The 18,773-nt window shown below is 43.2% G+C and overlaps 1 protein-coding gene across 1 annotated transcript; it reads right to left on the bottom strand.

The window, feature by feature from the left end:
• Window positions 1–669: 669 nt before the first annotated feature.
• LOC148058138 (methyl-CpG-binding domain protein 2-like) lies at window positions 670–18,283 on the bottom strand. Its single transcript, XM_087782602.1, has 4 exons — window positions 17,973–18,283; window positions 1,388–1,547; window positions 1,112–1,252; window positions 670–786 (listed from the first exon to the last, which is right to left on the bottom strand). Exons 1-4 carry the CDS (start codon window positions 18,080–18,082, stop codon window positions 670–672), a joined length of 528 nt encoding a protein of 175 aa, XP_087638728.1. The 5' UTR covers window positions 18,083–18,283.
• Between the last annotated feature and the right edge of the window lie 490 nt (window positions 18,284–18,773).

Below are 18,773 nucleotides of genomic sequence, written 5' to 3'. Positions count from 1 at the left end.
TATCATGTGACCCTGACAGCAGACACTTGTATCATGTGACCCTGACAGCAGACACTTGTATCATGTGACCCTGACAACAGACACTTGTATCATGTGACCCTGACAGCAGACACTTGTATCATGTGACCCTGACAACAGACACTTGTATCATGTGACCCTGACAACAGACACTTGTATCATGTGACCCTGACAGCAGACACTTGTATCATGTGACCCTGACAACAGACACTTGTATCATGTGACCCTGACAACAGACACTTGTATCATGTGACCCTGACAACAGACACTTGTATCATGTGACCCTGACAGCAGACACTTGTATCATGTGACCCTGACAACAGACACTTGTATCATGTGACCCTGACAACAGACACTTGTATCATGTGACCCTGACAACAGACACTTGTATCATGTGACCCTGACAACAGACACTTGTATCATGTGACCCTGACAACAGACACTTGTATCATGTGACCCTGACAACAGACACTTGTATCATGTGACCCTGACAACAGACACTTGTATCATGTGACCCTGACAACAGACACTTGTATCATGTGACCCTGACAACAGACACTTGTATCATGTGACCCTGACAACAGACACTTGTATCATGTGACCCTGACAACAGACACTTGTATCATGTGACCCTGACAACAGACACTTGTATCATGTGACCCTGATTCTTGACTCACTCTGCAGAGCTCGGGGCAGGTCGATGCTTCGAATTACTTCCTCGGCGACATCCGACGACCTCAGACCTTTCAGTCTTCGTTCCCAAAACAACTGCAGAGAAGAAGAAGAAAATCTCCATGGGTCTGTTTCCATAGCAACCAAGAGTCACAACGTAAACATCTTGTGGCGTGGATGAGAAAGACTTTCATCAGCCTCTTAAAACAACAACAAACATCTCTGCATCAAGTTCTTGTGACATCAGTCAAACTTAGAAACTATAGAAATGTTTGTCACGACTGTTGTCAACAATCAGGTCCGACCGTGTGTTCAAATGAATGAACTTCACTAACATGATGTCAGGCTTCATGTGGTCATAATGTTCTCACACAGCGCCCTCTGCTGGCTGGACGACCACACGTCACCATGGTAACCTCACCTGTCGGGGCTGCTCACTCGATCTCTGAGGGTCCGACTTCACTTTGTTGCCCGGGTGACTCGTCACCTTGGTAACGGGCTGTTTAAAGATGGACGCCGTTTGTCTGATCGGAAGCGTCGTGTTCAGGTCCGGCTTCCCTCCCTGAGGAGGAGACAGTGTGACCTTTGACCCTCAGGTATGAAACACAGAGGAGCATGTTTGTGTCTGAACTCACTAGTTGAGTCAGAGCATCTGAGGATCTGCTGGCAGCAGAAGCTCCGCCCACAGGTGAGTTACCTTCAGCAGGTTGAGTGAGTCCTGTCGCAGCTTCTGTTTGTTCTTCTGCAGCTTCCCAGGCATCATCTTCCCCGTCCTGAAGTCGAAGCACGCCAGGTCCAGAGAGTTGCCGAGGTAACGGGACAGTTGGGGCTTACTGCGGAACTTCTTCCCTGAAGGACTGAGAGAGACCAAGATGTCAACGTCTGTCCATTGACAGAGACATCGAGAGACATCAAGAAACATCGAGAGACATCGAGAAACATAGAGAAACATAGGGAAACATCGAGAAACATCGAGAAACATCGTGAGACATCGTGAGACATCGTGAGACATCGTGAGACATCGAGAGACATCAAGAAACATCGAGAGACATAGAGAAACATAGAGAAACATCGAGAAACATCGAGAAACATCGAGAAACATCGAGAAACATCGTGAGACATCGTGAGACATCGTGAGACATCGAGAGACATCGAGAGACATCGAGAGACATCGAGAGACATCGTGAGACATCGAGAAACATCGTGAGACATCGAGAAACATCGTGAGACATCGAGAGACATCGTGAGAAAACCAAGAAACATCGTGAAACATCGAGAGAAATCGAGAGACATCAAGAAACATCGAGAGACATCGAGAGACATCAAGAAACATCGAGAGACATGGTGAGACATCGAGTAACATCGTGAGACATCAAGAAACATCGAGAGACATCGAGTAACATCGAGAGACATTGAGAGATATCGAGAGACATCGAGAAACATCGAGAGACATCGAGAGACATCGTGAGACATTGAGAGATATCGAGAGACATCGAGAGACATCAAGAAACATCGAGAGACATCGTGAGACATCGAGAGACATCGAGTAACATCGTGAGACATCAAGAAACATCGAGAGACATCGAGAAACATCGTGAGACATCGAGAGACATCGTGAGAAAACCAAGAAACATCGTGAAACATCGAGAGAAATCGAGAGACATCAAGAAACATCGAGAGACATCAAGAAACATCGAGAGACATCGAGTAACATCGTGAGACATCGAGTAACATCGTGAGACATCGAGAAACATCGAGGGACATCGAGAAACATCGAGAGACATCGTGAGACATCGAGTGACATCGAGGGACATCGAGAGACATAGAGAAACATCGAGAGACATCAAGAAACATCGAGAGACATGGTGAGACATCGAGTAACATCGTGAGACATCGAGTAACATCGTGAGACATCGAGAAACATCGAGAGACATCGAGGGACATCGAGAAACATCAAGAGACATCGTGGGACATCGAGAGACATCGAGAGACATCGTGAGACATCGAGAAACAAAGAGAGACATCGTGAGACATCGAGGGACATCGAGGAACATCGTTAGACATCGTGAGACATCTTGAGACATCGTGAGACATCGAGAGACATCGAGAAACAAAGAGAGACATCGTGAGACATCGTGAGACATCGAAAAACAAAGAGAGACATCGTGAGACTTCGAGAAACAAAGAGAGACATCATGAGACATTGTGAGACATCGAGAAACATCGTTAGACATCGAGAAACATCGAGAAACATCGAGGGACATCAAGAACCATCGTTAGACATCGAGAGACATCGTGAGACATCGAGAGACATCGAGAGACATCGAGGGACATCGAGGGACATAGAGAGACATAGAGAGACATCGAGAGACATCGAGAAACATCGAGAGACATCGAGGGACATCGAGAGACATCGAGAGACATCAAGAAACATCGAGAGACATCAAGGGACATAGAGAGACATCGAGGGACATCGAGAAACATCGTGAGACATCGTGAGACATCGAGAAACAAAGAGAGACATTGTGAGACATCGAGAGACATCGTGAGACATCGAGGGACACCGTGAGACATCGAGAGACATCGAGAAACAAAGAGAGACATCGAGGGACATCGAGAGACATCGAGAAACATCGAGAGACATCGAGAAACATCGAGTGACATCGAGAAACATCGAGAGACATTAAGAAACATTGAGAGACATCGTGAGACATCGAGTAATATCGAGAGACATCGTGAGACATCAAGAAACATCGTGAGACATCGAGAGACATCAAGAAACATCGAGAGACATCAAGAAACATCGTGAGACATCGAGAGACATCGAGAAACATCGAGAGACATCAAGAAACATTGAGAAACATCGTGAGACATCGAGTAACATCAAGAGACATCGTGAGACATCAAGAAACATCGAGAGACATCGAGAGACTTCGAGAGACATCATGAGACATCAAGAAACAGAGAGACATCGAGAGACATCGAGTGACATCGAGAGACATCGAGAGACATCGAGAGACATCGAGGGACATCGAGAAACATCGAGAAACATCGAGAGACATTGTGAGACATCGAGTGACATCGAGAGACATAGAGAGACATCGAGAAACATCGAGGGACATCGAGAAACATCAAGAGACATCGTGGGACATAGAGAGACATCGAGAGACATCGAGTAATATCGAGAGACATCGTGAGACATCAAGAAACATCGTGAGACATCGAGAGACATCAAGAAACATCGAGAGACATCAAGAAACATCGTGAGACACCGAGAAACATCGAGAGACATCAAGAAACATTGAGAAACATCGTGAGACATCGAGTAACATCAAGAGACATCGTGAGACATCAAGAAACATCGAGAGACATCGAGAGACTTCGAGAGACATCATGAGACATCAAGAAACAGAGAGACATCGAGAGACATCGAGTGACATCGAGAGACATCGAGAGACATCGAGAAACATCGAGAGACATCGAGGGACATCGAGAAACATCGAGAGACATCGTGAGACATCGAGTGACATCGAGAGACATAGAGAGACATCGAGAAACATCGAGGGACATCGAGAAACATCAAGAGACATCATGGGACATAGAGAGACATCGAGAGACATCGTGAGACATCGAGGGACATCGAGAGACATCGTGAGACATCGTGAGACATCGTGAGACATCGAGAGACATCGAGAAACAAAGAGAGAAATCGTGAGAAATCGTGAGACATCGAGAAACAAAGAGGGACATCGTGAGACATCGTGAGACATCGAGAGACATCAAGAGACATCAAGAGACATCGAGAGACATCGTGAGACATCGTGAGACATCGAGAGACATCGTGAGACATCGAGGGACACCGTGAGACATCGAGAGACATCGTGAGACATCGAGAAACAAAGAGAGACATCGTGAGACATCGAGAGACATCGTGAGACATCGAGAAACAAAGAGAGACATCGTGAGACATCGTGAGACATCGAGAAACATCGTTAGACAGCGAGAAACATCGAGAGACATCGAGAGACATCGAGAAACATCGAGGGACATCAAGAACCATCGTTAGACATCAAGAGACATCGTGAGACATCGAGAGACATCGTGAGACATCGAGAAACAAAGAGAGACATCGTGAGACATCGAGAGACATCGTGAGACATCGAGAAACAAAGAGAGACATCGTGAGACATCGTGAGACATCGAGAGACATCGAGGGACATCGAGAAACATCGTTAGACAGTGAGAAACATCGAGAGACATCGAGAGACATCGAGAAACATCGAGGGACATCAAGAACCATCGTTAGACATCAAGAGACATCGTGAGACATCGAGAGACATCAAGAAACATCGTGAGACATCGAGAGACATCGAGGAACATAGAGAGACATCGAGGGACATCGAGAAACATCGTGAGACATCGTGAGACATCGAGAAACAAAGAGAGACATTGTGAGACATCGAGAGACATCGAGTGACATCGAGGGACATCGAGAAACATCGTTAGACATCGTGAGACATCAAGAAACAAAGAGAGACATCGAGGGACATCGAGAGACATAGAAAGACATCGAGAGCCATCGTGAGACATCGATAGACATCTAGAAACATCGTGAGACATCGAGAGACATCGTGAGACATCGAGAGACATCGTGAGACATCGAGAGACATCGTGAGACATCGAGAAACATCGTGAGACATCGAGAAACAAAGAGAGACATCGTGAGACATCGAGAAACAAAGAGAGACATCGTGAGACATCGTGAGACATCGAGAGACATCGAGAGACATCGTGAGACATCGAGAAACGTCGAGAGACATCGTGAGACATCGAGAGACATCGAGGGACATCGAGAAACATCGTGAGACATCGAGAAACAAAGAGAGACATCGTGAGACATCGTGAGACATCGAGAGACATCGTGAGACATCGAGAAACGTCGAGAGACATCGAGAGACATCGTGAGACATCGAGAGACATCGTGAGACATCGAGAGACATCGTGAGACATCGAGAAACATCGTGAGACATCGAGAAACAAAGAGAGACATCGTGAGACATCGAGAAACAAAGAGAGACATCGTGAGACATCGAGAGACATCGAGAGACATCGAGAAACATTGTGAGACATCGAGAGACATCGAGAGACATCGAGAAACATCAAGAGACATTGAGAGACATCAAGAAACATCGAGAGACATCGTGAGACACCGTGAGACATCTAGAAACATCGTGAGACATCTAGAGACATCGTGAGACATCGAGAGACATCGTGAAACATCGAGAGACATCGAGAGACATCGTGAGACTTCGAGAAACATCATGAGATATCGAGAGACATCGTGAGACATCGAGAAACATCGAGAGACATCGAGAGACATCAAGAAACATCGAGAGACATCAAGAAACATCGAGAGACATCAAGAAACATCGAGAGACATCAAGAAACATCGAGGGACATAGAGAGACATCGAGGGACATCGAGAGACATCGAGAAACAAAGAGAGACATTGTGAGACATCGAGAGACATCGAGGGACATCGAGAAACATCGTTAGACATCGTGAGACATCAAGAAACAAAGAGAGACATCGAGGGACATCGAGAGACATAGAAAGACATCGAGAAACATCGAGAGACATCGTGAGACATCGAGAGACATCTAGAAACATCGTGAGACATCGAGAGACATCGAGAGACATCGTGAGACATCGAGAGACATCGTGAGACATCGAGAGACATCGTGAGACATCGAGAAACATCGTGAGACATCGAGAAACAAAGAGAGACATCGTGAGACATCGAGAAACAAAGAGAGACATCGTGAGACATCGTGAGACATCGTGAGACATCGAGAGACATCGAGAGACATCGTGAGACATCGAGAAACGTCATGAGACATCGTGAGACATCGAGAGACATCGAGGGACATCGAGAAACATCGTGAGACATCGAGAAACAAAGAGAGACATCGTGAGACATCGAGAAACAAAGAGAGACATCGTGAGACATCGTGAGACATCGAGAGACATCGAGAGACATCGTGAGACATCGAGAAACGTCGAGAGACATCGTGAGACATCGTGAGACATCGAGAGACATCGTGAGACATCGAGAGACATCGTGAGACATCGAGAGACATCGTGAGACATCGAGAAACATCGTGAGACATCGAGAAACAAAGAGAGACATCGTGAGACATCGAGAAACAAAGAGAGACATCGTGAGACATCGAGAGACATCGAGAGACATCGAGAAACATCGTGAGACATCGAGAGACATCGTGAGACATCAAGAAACATCGTGAGACATCGAGAGACGTCAAGAAACATCGTGAGACATCGAGAGACATTGTGAGACATCAAGAAACATCGTGAGACATCGAGAGACATCGAGAAACATCGAGAGACATCGAGAGACATCAAGAAACATCGAGAGACATCGTGAGACACCGTGAGACATCTAGAAACATCGTGAGACATCTAGAGACATCGAGAGACATCGAGAGACATCGTGAGACATCGAGAGACATCGTGAAACATCGAGAGACATCGAGAGACATCGTGAGACTTCGAGAAACATCATGAGATATCGAGAGACATCGTGAGACATCGAGAAACATCGAGAGACATCGAGAGACATCAAGAAACATCGAGAGACATCAAGAAACATCGAGAGACATCAAGAAACATCGAGAGACATCAAGAAACATCGAGAGACATCGAGAGACATCGAGTAACATCGAGAGACATCGTGAGACATGGAGTAACATCGAGAGACATCGTGAGACATCAAGAAACATCGAGAGACATCGTGAGACATCAAGAAACATAGAGAGACATCGAGGGACATCGAGAAACATCGAGAGACATCGTGAGACATCGAGAGACATCGAGGGACATCAAGAAACATCGAGAGACATCGAGGGACATCGAGAAACATCGTTAGACATCGAGAGACATCGAGGGACATCAAGAAACATCGAGGGACATCGAGAAACATCGTTAAACATCGAGAAACGTCGAGAGACATCGTGAGACATCGAGAGACATCGAGAGACATCGAGAAACATCGAGAGACATCGTGAGACATCGTGAGACATCGAGAGACATCGAGGGACATCGAGAGACATCGAGGGACATCGTGAAACATCGAGAGACATCGTGAGACATCGAGAGACATCGAGAAACATCGAGAGACATCGTGAGACATCGAGAGACATCGAGAGACATCGTGAGACATCGAGAGACATCGAGAAACATCGTGAAAGTGAAACACCGAAGTCTTATCGTCTTCTGTACGAAGTGAAGTCTTCTGAGCTCGAGGACGAGTCTTCAGAGACTTTACATTCGAACATTCTCGTGAACAGACTCAACCAACAGATCACAGATCACATGATTGATCTAAACAGATCACATGATTGATCTAAACAGATCACAGATCACATGATTGATCTAAACAGATCACATGATTGATCTAAACAGATCACAGATCACATGATTGATCTAAACAGTCGTGTGGTCGACGACTGTCACTCAATGTCGTGATTGTTCGACTTGTCGAGCAACAACGACGTGTGTGTTCTACACAAACATCTACACAAACATCTACACAAACATCTACACAGACATCTACACAGACATCTACACAAACATCTACACAAACGTCTACACAAAGATCTACACAAAGATCTGCACAAACATCTACACAAACATCTACACAAACGTCTACACAAACATCTACGCAAACGTCTACACAAACGTCTACACAAACATCTGCACAAAAATTTGCACAAACATCTACACAAACATCTACACAAACGTCTACACAAACGTCTACATAAAAACATCTACACAAAAGTCTACACAAACATCTACACAAACATTTGCACAAACATCTACACAAACATCTACACAAACGTCTACACAAAAGTCTACACAAACATCTACACAAACGTCTACACAAACATCTTCACAAACATCTACACAAATGTCTACACAAACGTCTACACAAACATCTACACAAACATCTACACAAACGTCTACACAAACATCTACACAAACATCTACACAAACGTCTACACAAACATCTACACAAACGTCTACACAAACATCTACACACTGAGGCTCATTGATTCAAACCACAGCAAGACTTGAACAACATCTTCACGATCATGGAAGAACATCTGAGGTCCATCTGAGGTCCATCTAAGGTCCATCTGAGGTCCATCTGAGTTCCATCTGAGGTCCATCTGAGTTCCATCTGAGGTCCATCTGAGGTCCATCTGAGGTCCATCTGAGGTCCATCACAACCAGAACCGTCAGCGAAGCACAAACACTGAGAAGATGAAGGATCTTCACGAGTGGAGCAAGAATGGAGCGAGACCATGAAAAGAGAGCTGAGCTAAAAGACAGATCTTCAGTGGATCTACCTTCATCTGAGACCAGAGAAGAAGAACTTAGAAGTCGTCCAGGAGAGACTCGGAGGAGAACATCTGACCTGAATGTCTCCAGGATCATGTTCCACTGGAGGAGACCACGGGTCAGAGCCGTCAATACAATATTTCAATGTATCAATTAAAAGATAAATTACTTAGTTTTTTTTATGGTTTATTTCAATAAAGTGTGTTTAAAATAAAATAATGATATATTTTTATTAAAAATAGAATAGAACTGTATCGTTACTGACTATTAACAATGTGTTTTAATGTTTGTGTTGCAATTCAACTTCCGGCCTCTAGATGACTGAGGACGAGAGGATACAGTGATGACTGAGGACGAGAGGATACAGTGATGACTGAGGACGAGAGGATACAGTGATAACTGAGGACGAGAGGATACAGTGATGACTGAGGACGAGAGGATACAGTGATAACTGAGGACGAGAGGATACAGTGATGACTGAGGACGAGAGGATACAGTGATGACTGAGGACGAGAGGATACAGTGATGACTGAGGACGAGAGGATACAGTGATGACTGAGGACGAGAGGATACAGTGATTACTGAGGACGAGAGGATACAGTGATGACTGAGGACGAGAGGATACAGTGATAACTGAGGACGAGAGGATACAGTGATGACTGAGGACGAGAGGATACAGTGATGACTGAGGACGAGAGGATACAGTGATGACTGAGGACAAGAGGATACAGTGATGACTGAGGACAAGAGGATACAGTGATGACTGAGGACGAGAGGATACAGTGATGACTGAGGACGAGAGGATACAGTGATGACTGAGGACAAGAGGATACAGTGATGACTGAGGACGAGAGGATACAGTGATGACTGAGGACAAGAGGATACAGTGATGACTGAGGACGAGAGGATACAGTGATAACTGAGGACGAGAGGATACAGTGATGACTGAGGACAAGAGGATACAGTGATGACTGAGGACGAGAGGATACAGTGATGACTGAGGACGAGAGGATACAGTGATAACTGAGGACGAGAGGATACAGTGATGACTGAGGACAAGAGGATACAGTGATGACTGAGGACGAGAGGATACAGTGATGACTGAGGACAAGAGGATACAGTGATGACTGAGGACGAGAGGATACAGTGATTACTGAGGACGAGAGGATACAGTGATAACTGAGGACGAGAGGATACAGTGATGACTGAGGACGAGAGGATACAGTGATAACTGAGGACGAGAGGATACAGTGATGACTGAGGACAAGAGGATACAGTGATGACTGAGGACGAGAGGATACAGTGATGACTGAGGACAAGAGGATACAGTGATGACTGAGGACGAGAGGATACAGTGATGACTGAGGACAAGAGGATACAGTGATGACTGAGGACGAGAGGATACAGTGATGACTGAGGACGAGAGGATACAGTGATGACTGAGGACGAGAGGATACAGTGATGACTGAGGACAAGAGGATACAGTGATGACTGAGGACAAGAGGATACAGTGATGACTGAGGACGAGAGGATACAGTGATGACTGAGGACAAGAGGATACAGTGATGACTGAGGACGAGAGGATACAGTGATGACTGAGGACGAGAGGATACAGTGATGACTGAGGACGAGAGGATACAGTGATGACTGAGGACGAGAGGATACAGTGATGACTGAGGACAAGAGGATACAGTGATGACTGAGGACGAGAGGATACAGTGATGACTGAGGACGAGAGGATACAGTGATAACTGAGGACGAGAGGATACAGTGATGACTGAGGACAAGAGGATACAGTGATGACTGAGGACGAGAGGATACAGTGATGACTGAGGACGAGAGGATACAGTGATAACTGAGGACGAGAGGATACAGTGATGACTGAGGACAAGAGGATACAGTGATGACTGAGGACGAGAGGATACGGTGATGACTGAGGACGAGAGGATACAGTGATGACTGAGGACGAGAGGATACAGTGATGACTGAGGACGAGAGGATACAGTGATTACGGAGGACGAGAGGATACAGTGATGACTGAGGACGAGAGGATACAGTGATTACTGAGGACGAGAGGATACAGTGATGACTGAGGACGAGAGGATACAGTGATGACTGAGGACGAGAGGATACAGTGATTACTGAGGACGAGAGGATACAGTGATGACTGAGGACAAGAGGATACAGTGATGACTGAGGACGAGAGGATACAGTGATGACTGAGGACGAGAGGATACAGTGATGACTGAGGACGAGAGGATACAGTGATGACTGAGGACGAGAGGATACAGTGATAACTGAGGACGAGAGGATACAGTGATGACTGAGGACGAGAGGATACAGTGATTACTGAGGACAAGAGGATACAGTGATTACTGAGGACAAGAGGATACAGTGATGACTGAGGACGAGAGGATACAGTGATTACTGAGGACGAGAGGATACAGTGATGACTGAGGACGAGAGGATACAGTGATAACTGAGGACGAGAGGATACAGTGATTACTGAGGACGAGAGGATACAGTAATGACTGAGGACGAGAGGCTACAGTGATTACTGAGGACGAGAGGATACAGTGATTACTGAGGACGAGAGGATACAGTGATGACTGAGGACGAGAGGATACAGTGATGACTGAGGACGAGAGGATACAGTGATGACTGAGGACGAGAGGATACAGTGATGACTGAGGACGAGAGGATACAGTGATGACTGAGGACAAGAGGATACAGTGAGTCCAGCAGTTTTTAAAGCTGATGTTTGGACATTTTTTGTTTGAAAACAAATGAAAGCAGTTACGACTTCATCAAGAGTCATGTGGTCTGTAAATACTACAATACCAGAGTCAAGTACTGGACAATACTACACATATATACTTGTTACTACACTATCACAACACCAGAGTCAAGTACTGGACAATACTACACATATATACTTGTTACTACACTATCACAACACCAGAGTAAAGTACTGGACAATACTACACATATATACGTGTTACTACACTATCACAACACCAGAGTCAAGTACTGGACAATACTACACATATATACTTGTTACTACACTATCACAACACCAGAGTAAAGTACTGGACAATACTACACATATATACTTGTTACTACACTATCACAACACCAGAGTAAAGTACTGGACAATACTACACATATATACTTGTTACTACACTATAACAACACCAGAGTAAAGTACTGGACAATACTACACATATATACTTGTTACTACACTATCACAACACCAGAGTCAAGTACTGGACGATACTACACATCTATACTTGTTACTACACTATCACAACACCAGAGTAAAGTACTGGACAATACTACACATATATACTTGTTACTACACTATCACAACACCAGAGTCAAGTACTGGACAATACTACACATCTATACTTGTTACTACACTATCACAACACCAGAGTCAAGTACTGGACAATACTACACATCTATACTTGTTACTATACTATCACAACACCAGAGTCAAGTACTGGACAATACTACACATATATACTTGTTACTACACTATCAACACCAGAGTCAAGTACTGGACAATACTACACATATATACTTGTTACTACACTATCAACACATGAGTCAAGTACTGGACAATACTACACATCTATACTTGTTACTACACTATCACAACACCAGAGTCAAGTACTGGACAATACTACACATCTATACTTGTTACTACACTATCACAACACCAGAGTCAAGTACTGGACAATACTACACATCTATACTTGTTACTACACTATCACAACACCAGAGTCAAGTACTGTACAATACTACACATATGTACTTGTTACTACACTATCACAACACCAGAGTCAAGTACTGGACAATACTACACATCTATACTTGTTACTACACTATCACAACACCAGAGTCAAGTACTGTACAATACTACACATATATACTTGTTACTACACTATCACAACACCAGAGTCAAGTACTGAACAATACTACACATATATACTTGTTACTACACTATCACAACACCAGAGTCAAGTACTGGAAAATACTACACATATATACTTGTTACTACACTATCACAACACCAGAGTCAAGTACTGGACAATACTACACATATATACTTGTTACTACACTATCACAACATGATATATAATGTGTAACTTCATTGTACTACTGACTCGGTGAGAGTTTCTGGTTCAAAGGTTGACTCAGACAGGAAGTGGGCGGAGTCTTCCAGGAAGCATGAGTCAGAGTCAAAGTGAAAGTGAAGCCGCTGACGTGTCCGTCATCTGTCGGTCGCCACGGTGACGCCCTGCTTCCCCACAGCAGCAGTGACATCACTTCCTGTGTTATCTAAGCGTGTTCATAGCGTCACGTTGTCTCCAGCCGCTGCTCAGCAGCGCCACCTACAGGTGCTTCTGTTTGAACTCTATCATTATCGTGAAAACATGAGTCGCATCATGTTTATAACTTCCTGTTCACCAGGTTTCACTTCCTGTCGCTGCAACCATTTCCCACCAAATCTTGTCACATGACCTGAACCTTTTTATATTAAATATAACTTTAAAGTTTTTATATTCAAATATAACTTTGAAGTTTTTATATTAAATATAACTTTAAAGTTGTTATATTCAAATATAACTTTAAAGTTTTTATATTAAATATAACTTTAAAGTTTTTATATTAAATATAACTTTAAAGTTTTTATATTAAATATAACTTTAAAGTTTTTATATTAAAATATACTGGAACTGACTCATGAAACTGACTCATGAAACTGACTCATGAAACTGACTCATGAAACTGACTCATGAAACTGATTCATGAAACTGACTCATGAAACTGACTCATGAAACTGACTCATGAAACTGACTCATGAAACTGACTCATGAAACTGATTCATGAAACTGACTCATAAAACTGACTCATGAAACTGACTCATAAAACTGATTCATGAAACTGACTCATAAAACTGACTCAAGAAACTGACTCGTGAATAGACTGGTGAATCCGACTCATGAAACTGACTCATGAAACTGACTCATGAAACTGACTCATGAAACTGATTCATGAAACTGACTCATAAAACTGACTCATGAAACTGACTCATAAAACTGATTCATGAAACTGACTCATAAAACTGACTCATGAAACTGACTCGTGAATAGACTGGTGAATCCGACTCATGAAACTGACTCATGAAACTGACTCATGAAACTGATTCATGAAACTGACTCATAAAACTGACTCATGAAACTGATTCATGAAACTGACTCATAAAACTGACTCATGAAACTGACTCATGAAACTGACTCATGAAACTGATTCATGAAACTGACTCATGAAACTGACTCATGAAACTGACTCATGAAACTGACTCATGAAACTGATTCATGAAACTGACTCATAAAACTGACTCATGAAACTGACTCATAAAACTGATTCATGAAACTGACTCATAAAACTGACTCATGAAACTGACTCATGAATAGACTGGTGAATCCGACTCATGAAACTGACTCATGAAACTGACTCATGAAACTGATTCATGAAACTGACTCGTGAATGCGACTCATAAAACTGACCCATACAACTGGCTCATGAAACTGACTCGTGATTCAGACTCATGAAACTGACTCATGAAACTGACTCATGAAACTGACTCATGAAACTGACTCATCAAACTGACTCATCAAACTGACTCATGAAACTGACTCATGAAACTGACTCATGAAACTGACTCATGAAACTGACTCATAAACTGACTCATGAAACTGACTCGTGATTCCGACTCATGAAACTGACTCCTGAAACTGACTCAATGAAACTGACTCATGAAACTGACTCATGAAACTGACTCATGAAACTGACTCATGAAACTGACTCATAAAACTGACTCATGAAACTGACTCGTGATTCCGACTCATGAAACTGACTCATGAAACTGACTCAATGAAACTGACTCATGAAACTGACTCATGAAACTGACTCATGAAACTGACTCATGAAACTGGCTCATTTATCTGACTTGTGATTCCGACTCATGAAACTGACTCATGAAACTGACTCAATGAAACTGACTCATGAAACTGACTCATGAAACTGACTCATGAAACTGACTCAATGAAACTGACTCAATGAAACTGACTCATGAAACTGACTCATAAAACTGACTCATGAAACTGACTCATGAAACTGACTCATGAAACTGATTCATGAAACTGACTCATGAAACTGACTCAATGAAACTGACTCATGAAACTGAATAATGAAACTGACTCATGAAACTGACTCAATGAAACTGACTCAATGAAACTGACTCATGAAACTGACTCAATGAAACTGACTCATGAAACTGACGCATGAAACTGACTCATGAAACTGACTCAATGAAACTGACTCATGAAACTGACTCAATGAAACTGACTCATGAAACTGACTCATGAAACTGACTCATGAAACTGACTCAATGAAACTGACTCATGAAACTGACTCATGAAACTGACTCATAAAACGGACTCATGAAACTGACTCATGAAACTGACTCATCAAACTGGCTCATGAAACTGACTCATGAAACTGACTCGTGATTCCGACTCATGAAACTGACTCAATGAAACTGACTCATGAAACTGACTCATGAAACTGACTCATAAAACTGACTCATGAAACTGACTCATGAAACTGACTCATCAAACTGGCTCATGAAACTGACTCATAAAACTGACTCGTGATTCCGACTCATGAAACTGACTCATGAAACTGACTCATGAAACTGACTCATAAAACTGACTCGTGATTCCGACTCATGAAACTGACTCATGAAACTGACTCATGAAACTGGCTCATGAAACTGACTCGTGATTCCGACTCATGAAACTGACTCATGAAACTGACTCGTGATTCCGACTCATGAAACTGACTCATGAAACTGACTCATGAAACTGACTCATGAAACTGGCTCATGAAACTGACTCGTGATTCCGACTCATGAAACTGACTCATGAAACTGACTCAATGAAACTGACTCATGAAACTGAATCATGAAACTGACTCATGAAACTGACTCAATTAAACTGACTCATGAAATTGACTCATGAAACTGACTCATGAAACTGACTCAATTAAACTGACTCATCAAACAGACTCATGAAACTGGCTCAAGAAACTGACTCGTGATTCCGACTCATGAAACTGACTCATGAAACTGACTCATGAAACTGACTCATGAAACTGACTCAATGAAACTGACTCATGAAACTGACTCATGAAACTGACTCAATGAAACTGACTCATGAAACTGACTCAATAAAACTGACTCATGAAACTGACTCATGAAACTGACTCAATGAAACTGACTCATGAAACTGACTCATGAAACTGACTCATGAAACTGACTCAATGAAACTGACTCATGAAACTGACTCGTGAAACTGACTCATGAAACTGACTCATGAAACTGACTCATGAAACTGACTCAATGAAACTGACTCATGAAACTGACTCGTGAAACTGACTCATGAAACTGACTCATGAAACTGACTCATGAAACTGACTCATGAAACTGACTCGTGAAACTGACTCATGAAACTGACTCATGAAACTGACTCATGAAACTGACTCGTAAAACTGACTCATGAAACTGACTCATGAAACTGACTGACTTATGAAACTGACTCATGAAACTGACTCATGAAACTGACTCATGAAACTGACTCATGAAACTGACTCATGAAACTGACTCAATGAAACTGACTCATGAAACTGACTCATGAAACTGACTCATGAAACTGACTCGTGAAACTGACTCATGAAACTGACTCATGAAACTGACTCATGAAACTGACTCGTGAAACTGACTCATGAAACTGACTCATGAAACTGACTCATGAAACTGACTCGTAAAACTGACTCATGAAACTGACTCATGAAACTGACTGACTTATGAAACTGACTCATGAAACTGACTCATGAAACTGACTCATCAAACTGACTCATGAAACTGACTCATAAAACTGACTCATGAAACTGATTCATGAAACTGACTTAATGAAACTGACTCAATGAAACTGACTCATCAAACTGACTCATCAAACTGACTCATCAAACTGACTCATGAAACTGACTCAATGAAACTGACTCATGAAACTGACTCATGAAACTGACGCATGAAACTGACTCATGAAACTGACTCAATGAAACTGACTCATGAAACTGACTCAATGAAACTGACTCATGAAACTGACTCATGAAACTGACTCATGAAACTGACTCAATGAAACTGACTCATGAAACTGACTCATGAAACTGACTCATAAAACGGACTCATGAAACTGACTCATGAAACTGACTCATCAAACTGGCTCATGAAACTGACTCATGAAACTGACTCGTGATTCCGACTCATGAAACTGACTCAATGAAACTGACTCATGAAACTGACTCATGAAACTGATTCATGAAACTGATTCATGAAACTGACTTAATGAAACTGACTCAATGAAACTGACTCATCAAACTGACTCATCAAACTGACTCATCAAACTGACTCATCAAACTGACTCATGAAACTGACTCAATGAAACTGACTCATCAAACTGACTCATGAATCGACAGGTGAATCTGACTCGTGCGTCCACGAGAGTCACTCGAGTCAGACTCCAGTGACTCAAAGGTCACGTGACACAAGAATCATCTTCACGCCTCAGAAGTCAAACTGCTGATGACGTCACGAGTGTTGAAGAAGTTCCTCAAACACCAGAACAATTGAACTGAAGACGTTACTGTCTCTTCTGACGTCATCACCGGACATATGGCCAGGACTGGTCAGACAGAAGTCATCGATCGCATCGATCAGGGATCAGTTGTACCTGTAATAGTAGACGTCACTCTTCCCGGCGCTCAGCCCTGACTTCCGGATCACTTCCTCCTTCTTCCATCCGAGCGGCAGCGCCGGACAGTCCGTCTTCTTCTTCTCCATCCTGGCGATCGATCAGCTCGATCAGACCGATCAGATCGATCGATCCGACACGCGGCGCGGCGCTGAGCGGACAGACGTCACGGGCGATGACGTCAGCCTCCGCCCCGGACGAGTGACGCACGCGACGCTAGGTGTCAGAGCTCCTGCTGGACTTCCGGTCAGAGCGTCTGCGCAGAGACTCGACTGACCTGAACTAACGGCTGTGACGTCAGGGCTGTCAGACGTGCGCGTACACGCGCTCTCTCGCGGACTCGTGCACACGCACACAAAGATCTGTTGTGAGGAGACGCGTCACTCCTTCCTGTTATCAATATTACTTCTAACTATTGATTACAACTCTTTCATTTCTTTAAAACTATCTGATTTCATAAAATAAAACACGTTCCTCTAGTTTTCCTTTTGTTGTGTTTAGTTTTATTTTCTTGTTTTTATTTTTAGTAAGAAAACCTCATAATCAAGAAATGTTGACTTTCTTCTGATATTCAAACGACAAGACTTGGTCTGGCCACCTGTCCAGGGTGTCCCCTGGCTCAGCTCATATATTCTCCTCATCCCTCAGAACATATTAGCGAATATTATTCAAGGTTTAATGGATATAAATGGAAGAGACTAGAATAATTCATCGACAACAAATGACATTATTTTAGTATCAGTTCAACGGAAACCGCTCAGAGGGATTCATCTTCTTATC

This window comes from Callionymus lyra, unplaced genomic scaffold (assembly GCF_982586985.1).
Source record: "Callionymus lyra unplaced genomic scaffold, fCalLyr1.hap1.1 HAP1_SCAFFOLD_162, whole genome shotgun sequence".
Lineage (NCBI taxonomy): Eukaryota > Metazoa > Chordata > Actinopteri > Syngnathiformes > Callionymidae > Callionymus > Callionymus lyra.
The sequence above is the reverse complement of the archived record's forward strand: the minus strand, read 5'-3'. Positions and strand labels throughout refer to the sequence as shown.

What these genes read in the sequence shown, in the direction of transcription:
- LOC148058138 (XM_087782602.1), bottom strand. Translation starts at nt 18,082, where the DNA reads ATGGAGAAGAAGAAGACGGACTGTCCGGCGCTGCCGCTCGGATGGAAG. An exon ending in AGTGACGTCTACTATTACAG is followed by an intron (nt 1,548 to 17,972) that starts GTACAACTGATC and finishes GGTCTCTCTCAG; the next exon opens with TCCTTCAGGGAAGAAGTTCC. An exon ending in ACTCACTCAACCTGCTGAAG is followed by an intron (nt 1,253 to 1,387) that starts GTAACTCACCTG and finishes TCTCCTCCTCAG; the next exon opens with GGAGGGAAGCCGGACCTGAA.